We start from the raw sequence: 15,502 nt of genomic DNA on the forward strand, positions 1-15,502 counted from the left end.
TCCTAATAAAGCCTGGCTAGCATTTGTTCTTTAGAAACTGAATTAATTAGTTATAGAAGAACACAATGGCAGAGTTGCTTTTTGGACATCAAGGCTTTCTACAAAGCTGTGATGTGTAGGCATAACAAGTAAGTTATAACAACAGAAGAGTCCAGAACTACATCAAGACCTCATGGTCCAGCGACTCTGATGCTCACAAAAGCAATTCATATCAAGTCAATAAATGTACAAATAGGAATTGGATATTTGTGTACAAAAATATCTCATATTGTATTCCAAAGGTATCCACAAAACATGGCACACCTATGGATAAAGTATAAAAATATGAAACACTTAAAATATAAAAAAAAACTTTTTATAATCTTAAGTGAAGACTTTTCAAGACACAATACCAAAAGCCTGCTGCTTAACAAGGGATAAATGATAAACAAATTTCATTAAAATTTTAGATGATGCCTTTAATAAATTAATTTTAATAAAATAAAAATCCAAGCCTCAAAATAGTAAATTCAATTAGAAAATTATGTATTTGATCAATGGCTCATATCAAGAACATATTAATATCCTTCAAAACTGAATCAGGACAAATAACTCAATAAAAAAATTAAACAAAAGATTTAAACATGATGCATCTCTCTAATACCAGCACTTGGGACAAAGAGAAAGAAAGACAAGGAGTTCAGTCTTGGCTTCATAGTGATGCTTAGCATGGGAGTCAACAGGAAAATTAAAGCTGAAAGCAAAATGTCAACATTAGAATTTCAAAGTTTTCAAGATAATGAGAACATATTGAAAAAACATCCAGAAATAGAGCATCCTATTGATGGAAATTTAGAACAGTTTGAATACTTGGTTGATGTGCTGACAATTTCTTAAGGTCTCAAGCCTATACCTACGTGTGAGCCAGTCTTTCCACTTCAGAGTATTCACGCCTATGGAAATAAAAAACAACACATTAATACAAAAAAATCATGCAAAAATAGTCAAAGGACTTCTGTTTAGAATATGCAGGGCTAGAAAAAAACATACAACCATCAGGTGATACATGAATAAAAAGTTTGAGGCACATCCAAGTAGTGAAACTGCCCACCAGTTGCAATCAAATACTGATCCACAACACAGAGGAATATTTAAATGCATTCAAATGTAAGAAGCTGGAAAAAACAAGGGGGCTGCACTAAATTATTATACTCATCGAAGACTGTGTAAGGTGAAAATATAATATTTGAAATAAGGTGAATGTTTAAAAATGGAGGGAAAGTGTGGATGTGGGTGCAGGAACAGAATCAAAAGGAGCAATAGTATATTCACAGTTTCTATTGTGATGGTGTTAAGGTTGACTTAGGTCACTCTGTGCAGAAGGACCTGAGTTTGATCCCTGGAACCCACACTTAAGAATGCTTAGCTAAACATAGTTGCTTGTATTCCCTAGGTTGAGGAAGCAGAGGCAGACTCATTCCTAACCATACCAGGGAGTTCAAGAGTTCAAACCCAATGGGAGACAGACTGAATCTAAAAAAAAAGAAAAGAAAAGAAAAAAAAAAGTGGTGGCAGCTCTCAGGAATGACAGCTATGACACAAGAGGTTGCACTTTATCCTCCAACATGCACGGTCTCTCGCTCTCTGTTTTTCTCTGAGTGTCTCTGTCTCTGTCTCTGTCTCTGTCTCTGTCTCTGTGTCTGTCTCTATCTCTCTCCCCACCCCCCATAATGGCATAGAAAAAAAATGTGTATTTTTCTCTGGATTTTCAGCCTGAGATGTCTCAGCACAATAATGTTCTCCTCTGTCACAAACCACTCCACCCACATGCATTAGACCTCCCACTCCAAATTGTCTCCCATCCAAGTACTAACCAGCCTCCAACCCTGCTTAGCTTCTGAGATTAGGCAGGATCAGCTGCCTCCTGGCTGCTATGGCCATAGACCATCTCCAAATTGTCTTGGCCTCCTAAGCCTTAGAAATGCTTTCTCCGCTCAGTCTTCTTGTCCTGTTCTCCACTGTCAAACCGATTGTCAGATGTCATTTCTGTTGTTTCCATGTCTCCTTAGATAATTTTCAAGGTTTCTCCTTGTAATATCTTATTGTTGCTGTGTTTTGATTCAGAAAACTTAGAATCAGGCAAATAATGGTATGCACATTGTAATAAGTATATACCTGGCTGAATACCCTGAGGGTTGTCTTCTTTTAGTAAATTACGTGGAATTTGTGTCATTCAGTTTACTGTTGTTATTTTCATTTTGCCTTTTTTTTTTTTTTTTTCCTTTTAGATATAGCATGGCTGACCTGCAGCTTGCGCCCCCTCCTGCTTTCCCAATTCAGCATATCCTTCCTGTTGTGCCACCATAGCTCACTTATTTTTCTCTTTTCAATGGTTGTTAATTTTCAAGTTAGTATATAAAGTAGTTGGCTTCAGTGTAGCATATCCACATCTGCTCTGTTCTTGTCTGTCTTCGTTTTCACTGTCCCATCCTTTTTCTCTTCTCCTTCTGGTCCCTTTCTTCCCTGAGTAATTTCACTTCCTCTCTCTTGACATATGTTTTATACTTTCATTTCCTGACTCTCTGCTACCCTTAAGATCTTTTATTCTGTCTCAAAGCCTTCTCTCTAGCTTTATATCACACACACACACACACACACACACACACACACACACACACACACACACATATATAAGAGAATATATATATAAGAATAGTAAATAATATATATGTGTGTGTATTAAACGGGCCATCAATTTTCTTAAATTTTTCACAATCTCATTTTTCTTTATAACAACATAAAATTCCGTTGTACGTATCTGCCATGTTCTTTTTATTCTCATTTTTCTTTATAACCACATAAAATTCCGTTGTACGTATCTGCCATGTTTTTATTCTAAGTACAATTCCCATTGGCACTTACTTTCTCCCCAAGATAAACAACATATAAGTGGTATCACCATATCATTGCCTAAGATAAAACCTGGATTTAAGAATTCCCCTCTTGAGGACATTCTATTGGGACTTTAGGTGAGAGAAGCACGGGAGAATGGGGAAATAGAAGGATCCAGAGGGTCCTAGAAACCTACAAGAATAACATTATGATGCGCAGATCTGAGTCCAGGGGTCCTGCTCAAACTATGGCACCGGCCAAGGACAATATAGGCAGTAAACTTTGAATCCCTACCCAGATCTAGTTGATGGACAGGACATTCTCCACAGTTGAGTGGTGCAAACACTGGTGCCCCATTTTTGACCAGGTCCCCTTGATGGGGAGGCCTGGTGGCACTCAGAGGAAGGATAGCAGGCCACCAAGAAGAGACTTGATACCCTATGATCATATACAGAGGAAGGAGGTCCCCCTTAGTCACAGTCATATGGGAGGGGAGTAGGGAGAAAGTGAAAGGGAAGGAGGAATGGGAGGATACAAGAGATGGGATAACAATTGAGATGTAATATGAATAAATTAATAAAATATTAAAAAAATAATTCCCGTCTTTCAGAAATTCCATAGACTTCTAGTCGAAGGTTGTCCTTCCAGAGTGCCTTTCCCCGTTTTATTTATGCATATGTTTTTATAATACCCTTGGGCATATATCATAATATTGTATCATTGATCTGACTCATGATCAATCAAGTACTTAAATAAAAACTTAATTAACACATTAAAACAAATTTGGCCACAACCCTACCACATTCTGCCTTCTTTTCCTGGCTTTGTGCTGAAACAGCACAACTGAAAACGGTATTCACCAGGGCGCTGCAAACGCCTCTGAAGAGTGTCATGTCTAGAATAAGCCAAATTTGGATATCTACGTTTAACCATAGGCAGTTAACATTCTTCAAGCTTTGTACTCTGAAACACTTTCCCATAAGATCCCATTTGATTTATCTCTTGGCATATATGCATTATGCAATGGTTTCTCAAAAGCAAACACTATGTAAATGGTTAACCAGAAAGGACCTTGAGCCATCCTTTCCAGATCTATTATCTTTGTGTCGCTCCGTTATATCTAAGCCTGAGCTAATACATCTTTGTTAGGGATCCCTGTGGTTCCAGATGTTCAGTTAGAAGTCCGTGCTTTGCAGTGGTACTTGAGATCTGTTTAGAAAGAAATTAGTGCTTATTTCCATCTCAACCCTGGCAATATAGGAAGGCTTCTTCTGTAAATATAAAGTATGGTGAGAGCTAAAGTCAGTGGATGGTTTAGTTCTTAATTTGTTTTGCTTCTGCAGCCTTTGATGATGTCCTGCAACTGTTCAGCTTTCAGTCACAGAGTCAGAATGCCACTTTGTGTCCTTAATTTTTTTTTTAATATTTTCTTTTTTTATTATTATTAATTTATTCTTGTTACATCTCAATGTTTATCCCATCCCTTGTATCCTCCCATTCCTCCCCCCCCCCCATTTTCCCATTATTCCCCTCCCCTATGACTGTTCCTGGGGGGGATTACCTCCCCCTGTATATTCTCATAGGGTATCAAGTCTCTTCTTGGCTACCTGCTGTCCTTCCTCTGAGTGCCACCAGGTCTCCCCCTCCAGGGGACATGGTCAAATGTGAGGCACCAGAGTACCTGAGAAAGTCATATCACACTCTCCACTCAACTGTGGAGAATATTCTGACCATTGGCTAGATCTGGGAAGGGGTTTAGCACATTCTCCTGGTTTCTCCTATTCATCTCTGGGGTCCCGAGCACCTCAACCAGCCCCCACTTTCTCTACTTACCTGACACAGTAAAGTCTGAAGAATCCCACTGCAAGCCATCTCAGCCCACGATGAACAGCGTCTAGTCATGGAATCTACAACTCTAAATCCAGGATGCTTAAAGTCCGCTCTGACATGTGCTGCCTTCCATGTCCTACTACTCCATGGGTTAATGTGTGACACCTCTCTTTCTACCCACAGGCAGCAACACCCCAGGGCTTACTAAAGGAAGATGCCAAACGCTCCCTTCAGAAAAGCTTCAGGATCCTTAATGAGGCCAAGAAGTTAGCAAATGATGTGGAAGGTGAGTGCAGCCATTGTTTCTATTATGATAAGGTTAATAGCGTTATAATGGGAGGGTACTATAGCGCACTATTAAAAGATGAAATTGTGAGCCATCACACAGACACACACACACACACACACACACACACACACACACACACACCAAGTGACCTTTCTCACAAGCCTGACAACACTTAGGCTTCAAGCTTCACCAAGCAACATTCCATAATTTTAACCTAGTTCCTACAACATTGCTCCTCCTACCTAAAACAGAAATATTTAGCGTGATAAATGTCTACACTGCCAAACTCTACCTGTCAACTTGGATATGGTTGTGGAAATAAAATTCAGATTAAAAAATGAGCTAGGAATGTGTGGCATAAAAGTATTTGTAAAATCTTCAAATTTGTTAATAGGTTCCGAAGTCTTCAAGTACTTACAAAATAGCTGTGCATTTTTATTCCTAATTTAAAACCTAAAAGCGAACAAAATGATGTCTACTCTGATACAGCATTAATGTTTATGAACATGGCTGCTGCCAATGTAAGCTATGGTACTTTTCATCTCACTCAAGTATCTCCTGTTTCTCGGTGCTTTTCCTGGTTCCTCTAGTCCATGCCTTGGCATTTCATGGCTTGTGTCTACCTCCCAAGTGTTGCTACACATGGACCCTCACACATGCTGTCATTCCAAGTAGTGACATTCCGTCTCCTTAAATTTGCTCCTTCTCCCATATTTCTCATCAAAACACCTTCTATGAAAGCATCACATTTTAGTTAGCAGCACCAAGGGTGCTGGAGGTAGAAAGGGCTAGAGAATTACAAGTTCAAGTTCAACCCAGCCTACATAAATTCTTGATTTGGGGACATGAATTACCCATAGAGGACTCACCTACTGTACACAAAATCCTAGAGTCCATCCCTAGTTTTTCAATCAGTCAATAATTAAATAACTGTGAGACTTTGTATGAAAAAAATCTTTGCTGATATATCTTTTCTAAGAAACAATGGAATACCTAATTCACACTTACCCTGCCAGTGCAATCTTTCTCACAGGCCTGTCAAATCTCTGATGTTATAGACTTTATATTCTTCAGAAGAGACATAAGTTCTGTTTAACATTGAACTTATACTGTACTGTGTACTGCTTAGTTCAAATTATGAAATAATTAGTAATTTTAAATAATTAATAAGTTATAAGTGAGTGACAACAGGTTTTTAAGTTGTTTCCCTTTCTTAGAAAGCACAAAGCTTGGAACAGTTTAGATTTGGCATGCTTTAAAGTAAGCTGTCTTGGACTCCCCTAGCAACTGATGCAGAACTACAAGAGCCATCTCTATTTTAACTGTCACTTTGATACCAAATGCTTTGGACTCTGCCACACACAAGGTTCTAGTTATGTAATTCTGAGGAGGTAATAGGACCACTCCAGCCAGAAGAAGGACTGTAAAGAGCCAAGTTCTATTTTCTTACTGAACAAGTAGTGTCAATCCAAACCCTTTGCAGCCACTTTTTCCTACTTAATGCCCATACTAGAGCATAGAGTTTTACTCAGGGCAGTAGAGTTTAAAGAAAGTATACAAATGCAGAGCCAGACTCTGTCTTTATTCAAACACTTAATGTATTATTCTTCACGAATCTTCTTTGTATTAACTTTGACATTACAAAAGTGGAAGTGACAAGGACGTAGCATCACTTGCCTATTGCACATGAGGCCCTGGATTCAGTCCCTGGACTCATATACTGAGTGTGGCAATGTGTACCTGTCATCTAGGCGATGGAGAGGTGGAGGCAGGAGGATCAGAAGTTCAAAGCCATCCTTGATTACATAGGAAGTTTGAGGCCAGTACGGAGTATATATAACCCTGTATCATATATATGCATGTGTGTGTATAATTTCATTATATATGTGGGTGTATGTATGTATATATGTATGTATGTTTGTATGTATGTATAATGAAAATGCTTCTATTTGGAGTACTGAGCTTTGCGGTGCTCACTCAGATTTAATTCCTGAACTGGGTACCTTAGCAAACTTTGCAATGTTTCCAACCCTGCCCTTGCCTTTGTTTCCCCTAAATCCTAATACTACACACAAAAAGACACAATTCCATTTTGTTTCATTTAGAAAAGCTGAGGGCTTGGGAGGCAGAAAGGGTTAGGAGACAGAAATGTTCATTAGTCTAAATGCCTCTTTGCACTTCAGGTAGTACATTATTTAAAGTAATGAAAACCCACAAACTACTCAAGGAATAATCCCCCCCCCCCCAGAAAACCAAGCCAAGGCCATGACGAGGATGGGAATGTTTTCTTGCTACGTTATGACATTCTCCTGATTTGTGGCCAATTACACGGGTTATAAAATGGCTGTTAATCAGGGAAATGCCATATATTACCACGAGGAGCTGCTGAAATAGGCCCTGCAGAGCAGAACTCTTGACAGCAGCTATTAAAATCGAGATTTAGTCATTTCTCTCACTGTGGCGCCTGGAGTTAGAGGGAATAAAAATGGTGGGGCCAGCATGCCGTCCATATTTCTAATTTGTTGCTTTGCTCAAGTCAGCGCAGCTTGGTTTGTTCCTAGACTCTGGTCACAAATGACTTACTGCTGCTCTCTGCCATTTTTATGCTGTCCTTGCCTTGAGGGAGTCTGAACTTGCCAGGAGCAATTTGTTTTGCTTTTTAATTTTTGAATATACATCTGTTAAAAATAAATTCGCCCTTGCACATGCTTGAGCTTTGAAGGCAGGTCTACAGTGCACGGGCTGAGTGTCTGTGGAGATAACAATCATCTTGTTGATGGATTTGAGATATGAGGGACAAACTGCCGATTGAAAGGGTCAGAAGATGAATTAATGCCACCAGGCAAATACCACTCTACAGAGGAACAAGAAGTTCTGTCAATAAAATAGTCAGTTGGGGTCCTCAGAGGATACGTACATGGCAAAGAATGAAGTCGTTTACTGTGTGGAAACCATGTGAATGCTAAGATCTTATGTACCCCATCTTATTGGAGCCACTTTTCAGTTTTATTCTCTTCCTAATTTGGCTCTAATATTTAGCTTTACCCAAGCTGAGTGAAATTATTTAATTACTTTAGAAAATAAATAATCCTTCCATAAACTAGAGATTGCTGACATGAAATAAAAAGATTATTCTAAGCTCAAGAATAATAAGTATGTGACTATATTAACATTAAATCTAAGAATCTCTAGGTATACAGTACTGTGCAATATATGGAACAGGGAAAAACCGTGTTCCCAGCATTTCACATTTACCACACCAAGTCAATACCTTCTTTTGGTACTGTGGTGCAGCAGGTACTAAGCACGCAGTCCACATAACTGTATCCAAAAAGTGTAGAGACAGTGGAATTGGTACATCTGCAAATCTTATGGCTGAGGTTCTGTTATTATTTTATATTAAGGAGGTTTTATTTTATTATATCTTATATACCTGTTAACAAATAGGAATACCATGGCACTGTTACAAGTGACATAGGAGAAAGAGCAAAATAGTTTCAACATGAGACCTTAGCAATGCAAATGGGCTTCCTGAGAGTGAGACTTGCCTGCTCAGTCTCTGCCTCATTGTGTCAGCAAACCAAAGGCAGTACATCAGAGCCATGTCAGCCAGAGACAGGGTCCACCACAATACACCTGGTGGCCCTGCCTGGAAATACATGGGCTTTGCTCCATGTTCAGAACAAGAATCCAGGATTCTGGGAGATAGAAAGGAATTTACCAATCAGTTTGGACATAGTGAAGATAAGTAGAAATAGCCTCAATTTTCTGATGACTCAAGGGATGATGGGGCTTGTACGCAACCAGAGACCTGTCCTATTTAAAGGCTTTCGAATTCAATTTTCTTGTGAGATAAAACAAGTCTACAGGCTCTCAGTCAGGAATACAATATGGTCACTTAGTTTTATTAATCTAGGTGCAGAAAGAACCACCTCTCTTCGCATCTTAAACGTTTAGAGAGCCTATCACCCACTCTCTAAACGTTTAGAGAACCTATTACCCGTGTGTTTCTCCCCCCTGTCAGAGGGGTCTACTGTGATCCTCTAGAGGGGGAAAAAGCACAGCAGTGGTAGCTAACATCTACTAGGGACCTGTCAGTCACTGAACTCATTTCTAGACGACCTAATTTGGATGCTTTCTGCTTCATCAATGAGTGCTTTGTAAATACTGCAAAATGTACAAATATAATATATATGTGTACTTCCAAATGGATAGGAGGCCAAAATAGCATAATATACTACAATAAAAGCCTAATATTTAAAAGACATATTTTCATCTTGGGGAAAAATGAGCAACCCACATACTAGATTAAGATTCTGCTGTGATTCACTTCACATTCTGTACTTGGCTCAGGAAGCGTGTGATACAGCAGTGCTATGTGATGCAGAAGATCCCATGTCAACTTTTCCTCTGACTTATCATGACACGTGATTGACAACACAGCAAATATACATCTTGAAGGTTCCATATATCTGAGGAATTATAAAATTGTATACTGTAAACAATCATATATTCATGTGCTGTACATATGGGGATTTGTTGTTGTTTGTTTGTTTTCTGAGATTGATTTTCCCCGTGTAGCCCTGACTATCCTGGACTTGTTTTGTAGACCAGGCTGGCCTTGAACTCATAGCGATCCACCTGCCTCAGCCTCCCTGAGTGCTGGGATTAATGGCGTGAGCCACCACACCCTGGCTATATGTATATTTTATATGTAATGTATAAGTTACAAATTAATATAACTAATTCAGTGCATTTTATGTATACAAATGGAGTTGATATAAATTTTAGAAAAACAGCTGCTTCTGGTAATATCGACGTGGCTAATATGCACTTCTCTCTTAAAAATATCTTCTAGATAGGTAAAGAAAGAAAGTTTTGAACCATTGAAAAAAGGATTCATTACTTCAGTTAGAGTAAGCTAGGTCTTTGCAGTTGTATTTAATCTTTAAAGGAACAGCCAACTTTTAAGGGTTTGTGCCAGGTTCTCCAGCCAACATTTCAAGTCTGAAGTTTACATGACCACGCTATATAGCCCTCCTCCCCCCTGTGTGATATAGTATTGCCCTGTGTGCGTGAGACTCTATGTTCAACTGCCAGCACAGCAAAAAAAAAAAAAAAACATAAAATTATTATTCTAAATAATAAATAAATAAATAAAACCTACGGTCAAGAACAACACGAAATGATTGCATTGGTTTAATTGGAGAATTGACTCTTCCAAAAGAATGTGTATGTGTAGACATACAAGGAAGCAAGACCTTACAAAAGAACGATGGCATGTAGAACAAAGATATACACTGGAAATCTCAATAAATAACCATATAAGTGTGTTTAGTGACATTAAAAAGTATGTTGGAGCATGAGCAGCCACAATGACGTCGAAGAAGATGACCTTAGGGAGAAGTCATGACATCAGGTTGCTACTCTTGCTCAAAGTCTTTTGGTATTATTGAGTTTTGAAAACTTTTTCACTGTTTTTCAGGAAATCACTTAAGAATTGACATAAATAAGAACAAGGAACTCTTAGTCAGAAGGTCCTAATGCTTCTGTTGTGTTAGTTACTACATGTAGTCACTTAAGGAAATGAAGAGATAAGTCTGTTTTTACAAGGAAGTACTTACCTCACTTTTGGCCCAAATTACAAGCTGAGCTCTCTCTTAAACGATCCATGTCAGATACTTCCCCATATTCTCCATACATCCTACCTCAGAGAACAGCAGCATGGAATGCAGAGAACGTAAACTATGTTGAGCCCCAGAGCAGGTGTAGAGGACTCACAGCACTGTCCCTGGAACATGGGAAAGCTGAGAGAGCACTGATGCCTGCACAAGTTGTTTTCAACCCTTCCCAGTGAGCATCTTTGGCTAGGGCTATCTGGTCTGACTATGAATCATGGTGTTTGCAACAAAGGCAGTTGCACTGGCTAGCATGTTCTCACTCTCGGCTTGGGCTATTTCAGCTGCTCCTTCGCTTTATGAGCTCTGTCTTTATCTAGCTCATGCCTGAAACACTGTTGTCTAAAGGGAGCGAGGGTTGAGCTTTGGTGGATCCAACCATCAGAAAGAAGACAAAGATGCGGCTGCTGTGACTGGATGATGTTTTTCTGGCTTAAGGGAAAGTCAGACCAATACGTTCAGCTTGTGTCCTCCTCTTGTTCTCCAAAAGTTAGAAGACGCAGATAAGGATTTTGTTTTACTGTAGGTCTGTTTCCTCCACCACATTATAATTTAAGCTGGACCACACATTCTTTGTCATGTCATGGCTGTGGTTCTATTAAGCCTCACATCACTTCTGCATCAAGCCAACACTACAGTGCTCACCTTTCTCTTTCTTGCTGTTTGCGTGTCTTCCATCTCAGAATCTGGGCTTCACTCTCTCCAGCTGCAGCCTACCTAGTGCTACTGCCAAAGCTATAAAAACATTCTCTTTGTTTTATAATGTTCCAGAAATGACTAAGTAATAAGTAGACATTGTCAGAATGGAAAATTAAGAAGAAGCCAGGGTCGAATTGCTAAAATATCAAGATCAGGATGGTCAGAGTGTGTACATTATTTTTGGATTGTATATACATTGTTTTATCTCTAGTACTGAAAGCAAAGGATCAAGATAATAACCTTGAAATATAATTTATAGAGTATCAGAAATATTCTTTACTCTTTCTCCTGAAAAATAGGTAGAATTTTTTACTCATCCTTTGCTGTGAGAATGCAGAAAATGGCATAAACCCAGTAGTGACTTTTAAATTATGGCTTTTTTTGTTACTATGCCTGAATATCTTTATTGCTTGAGAATTTGAATATTTTGATGTTTATTAGAAATTTAAACCCATTCAGTAAGATACAATGTGAAATATTTACAGTTCCATTTCCTTAGCTCATGGGGACATTCAGGTTCTCAGTGACAATTATTTTTTCCAAGACATGTCCACTTTACTCAATCAGAAGTGGCAAATGCTATATGTGAAGGCAATTTTATGTAATTTGTTTTTCCAGTTCAACTGGCCATTTATAAACGATGAAAGAAAAGAAGTCAGGTGTTGAATTCCTTCAATACTCAGATATTGTATAATGATTTTTATTTCCATGATGAAACACAGGGACTTAAGGCAACCTATGGAAGAAAGAGTTTATTTTGGCTTACAGTTCTAGAGGGGAGTCCATTATGGCAGGGGAAGCATGGAGGTAAACAAGAAGACATGGTGACAGGAGTAGGTAACTGAGAGATGACATTCTCTTCCACACACTGAAAGTAGAAAGATTGAAATGGAAGTCAAGCAAGGTCAAAACCACTTAAATCCTTCCAGTGATGAGCTTCTTCCTTCAAGGCATAGCTGCTCCTCAAATATGTCCATAACTTCCCTAAACAGTAACAGCCACTGGGACCAACTGTTCAAGTTGGAGGGGGTGTGGCCGCTGTGGGCTATTCTTACTCAAACTTCTCTCTCTCTCTCTCTCTCTCTCTCTCTCTCTCTCTCTCTCTCTCTCTCTCTCTCTCTCTCTCTCTCTTACAGTTTATTTGACCTCAGAAGGATTCCAGCAATGTCAAAAGCTTTGAGATCTCTTAGGAAAAATTAAATATTAATTTTTGGCATTGCTGAAATCTATGTACACATTTAATATTAAATCATCATTTGAAGACCTGGTTTTGAATGTAAGATAGCATAAGCTAATGTAGTAAGACAAAAAAAATTTACTGAAATCTTTTTGAGAGATTTTGTAAAAATACTGCTTTCTTTGTGGAAAAAAAATGACAGGTTTATCTGAGTTGTCTTGCTTTTCCTTGGGTTTAATTTTTATTTCTGTTCCAAATAACACCAAGTGGTGTTTACTGAAATAGGATGCCATTACCTATGATTATATATAAGATTTTGACCACCTACCCCAATGATGCATTTTGATAATGAAATTTGAATATATAAATATCAATGGAAGAGTTGAACGTGGTAGCGCATGCCTCTAATGCCAGCACTCGGGAGGCAGAAGCAGGTGGATCTCTGTGAGTTCGAGGCCAGCCTGGTCTACAAAACAAGTCCAGGACAGCCAAGGCTACACAGAGAAACCCTGTATTGAGAAACCAAAATATAAAAAAATAAAATAAATAAATAAAAAATCAAAGGAAAGCTATCAAGGGAATATCCAAAAATGCACTAGAAGACTAAATTTCAGAGGTTACTAACCAATAGAAAACCATCAAATTAAGCCTTATACTAGCATATGCAAAGAGGAAAATGGTATGGTTAAACATTCTAAAGTGCTTCATCGTCATACACACACACACACACACACACACACACACACACACATATATATATATATAATGCAGAGATATGTGAATGGATAGATGGTAATAAATGAATTACATCTTTCTTCTTGCTTTTTGTTAACTATATTTTAGTAAATTGAACTTGTACATCCAAGAATAATGTAAATCATTTCATTTCTTTTGGGCTTATGTTCACAGAAAACCACAACGATCTAAACGGCCTGAAAATCAGGTTAGAGACCGCTGACGTTAGAAATGGTGATCTCCTGAGAGCTCTGAATGACACTATGGGCAAGCTGTCAGCCATTCCAGATGGTGAGCATCAGGGCCCCTGAACTCTGCATCAGTTGAGAAGAAACAAAAGAATCATGATAGCGCTCACTACTTCCCTTAACATCACATTTCCACTGTAATGAAAAACAGATACAGGGTTTCTTAATTATGAATTATTCTCTTGAGAATCAGAACCATATTTATCAATATGATAGTGCCTATTTTTTTGTTGTCTTTAGCTGGCACATATAGGAACATGTTCTATAAAGGAAAATATAGGCTCCATATTATATTGTCACTTTGTTTCAGCCTAAGGACTCTGGTATTAGTGGGAAAGAACGAGATCATACACGTACTGTTCTCTGTATATTGATACATTACCACAAAGCCATGATTCATTAAAATCTCTACAACAGATAAAGAGCCTGCGGCCATGCCATGTCTTGGTTGGCTAAACTGAATTCCTTAGCTAGTCCAGATTTCAAAAACATTCATGGTAAACCCATTTTTCTCATATTGTCCAACCCATTAAAAATATTTAAAATTATTGTTTAAGACTTGTTTCTGACAGTGCAAATTTTTTCAGGGATCTTGGTTTTATACTTTACTAGCAGGCTACAGTGAATTGTAATACTTACGTGTGGTGAGAGCATGCTGCAAAGGAGAGGCTACTTCTGTCACACTGGCCAAAAAAAAAAAAAAAAAAAAAAAAACCAGAGAGATGGCCAGAGAAAGAAGGCGAGAATCATATAAACACTTCAAAAGCATAGTTTCTGGGGCTTGCTTCCTCTGGTCGGGCCGCCTTCTTCCACAGTTTTTGCCACCCCAATAATGCCATGAAAGTATTGACCCATCGGCAGATTCATCCACTTCCCAAGGTCTCACCTCTGCCTACAAGTCCTTTAACACAGTGACCTTCAAAAGTCACTTTGGATTCAACCCACAAGAACTATGTTTTACATACAAATTATGATCCAGAAATAAAGACATATGTGTATACAATATAGGAAATACTAAAATTTAAATACATTTTCCCTTCATTTATTGAGTAACTTTTCGTGGAAATACTTGACTAATTGGAACCTAGTAAAGTGTCAATGCAAAAGACAAATAGAAACATGCAAACATAAGCTCTGACAGTCCCAGGAAGTCTATCCCAAAAGGAAAACACAATCACTTTCCTCCTATGGATAGACTATGGATAGATTAAATCTTAACTCTAGTTTTGATGCAGCAACATGAACCATGTAAATAGAGAATGAACCTAGAGAATAATCACTTTGCTATTTTAAAAAACTAATTGGATATTTATCACAGAGGTCCTGGAGAAATTTTAATTCACCTGAAAAAAAATTGCTTCATTGGCTACAGCTGATTGAAACACAGTTGAGCCTTTGTCCTCTGTGCATGTGCCCCTGAGGTCAGCTGGCCACAGCCTCCCTCTGCCAAGCATGGATGGAAACACCAATGTTGTTTCTTTGTTTTCTTTCTCATGTCCACTTGTGTCAACAGACACGGCTGCTAAGCTGCAAGCTGTCAAAGACAAATCCAGACAAGCCAACGACACAGCGAGAGCTGTCCTGGCCCAGGTCAAAGATCTACACCAGAACCTTGACGGCCTGAAGCAAAACTACAAAAAACTGGCAGATAGCGTGGCCAGAACGAATGCTGTGGTGAAAGATCCTTCCAAAAACAGTAAGATCTCCTTTCTCACTGTAATAATGTCATGTATTGCTTCGCACCATGAAAGTAGCCTAGACTCATGAGAGAGAGAGCTTGAGGAAGCCTTCAAACCCTCACTGCAGGTCCTGCCACTCCAGCAGCCATGTCTCCCAGTCCTGCTTAGGTGCCTTTCTCATTTAATCTTATCCAATCAAGGAGAGGCTAGGAATTCTCAATGTTTACATGCTATTTGGTATGTATATGCCAAAACTATTTAATCCATTAGTGTAATAGAAACTACAGTTATACATG

The 15,502-nt window shown here is 38.6% G+C and overlaps 1 protein-coding gene across 1 annotated transcript in view; it reads left to right on the top strand.

Annotated features, from left to right (window-relative positions):
* Positions 1-15,502, top strand: part of Lama2 (laminin subunit alpha 2) — a 570,793-nt gene that overhangs the window by 486,547 nt on the left and 68,744 nt on the right. The window contains 3 exon segments of the mRNA XM_051164111.1: positions 4,885-4,987; positions 13,454-13,570; positions 15,041-15,223. Of these exon segments, the coding sequence (XP_051020068.1) occupies positions 4,885-4,987; positions 13,454-13,570; positions 15,041-15,223 (403 nt within the window).

Source organism: Acomys russatus, chromosome 21, assembly GCF_903995435.1.
Source record: "Acomys russatus chromosome 21, mAcoRus1.1, whole genome shotgun sequence".
NCBI lineage: Eukaryota > Metazoa > Chordata > Mammalia > Rodentia > Muridae > Acomys > Acomys russatus.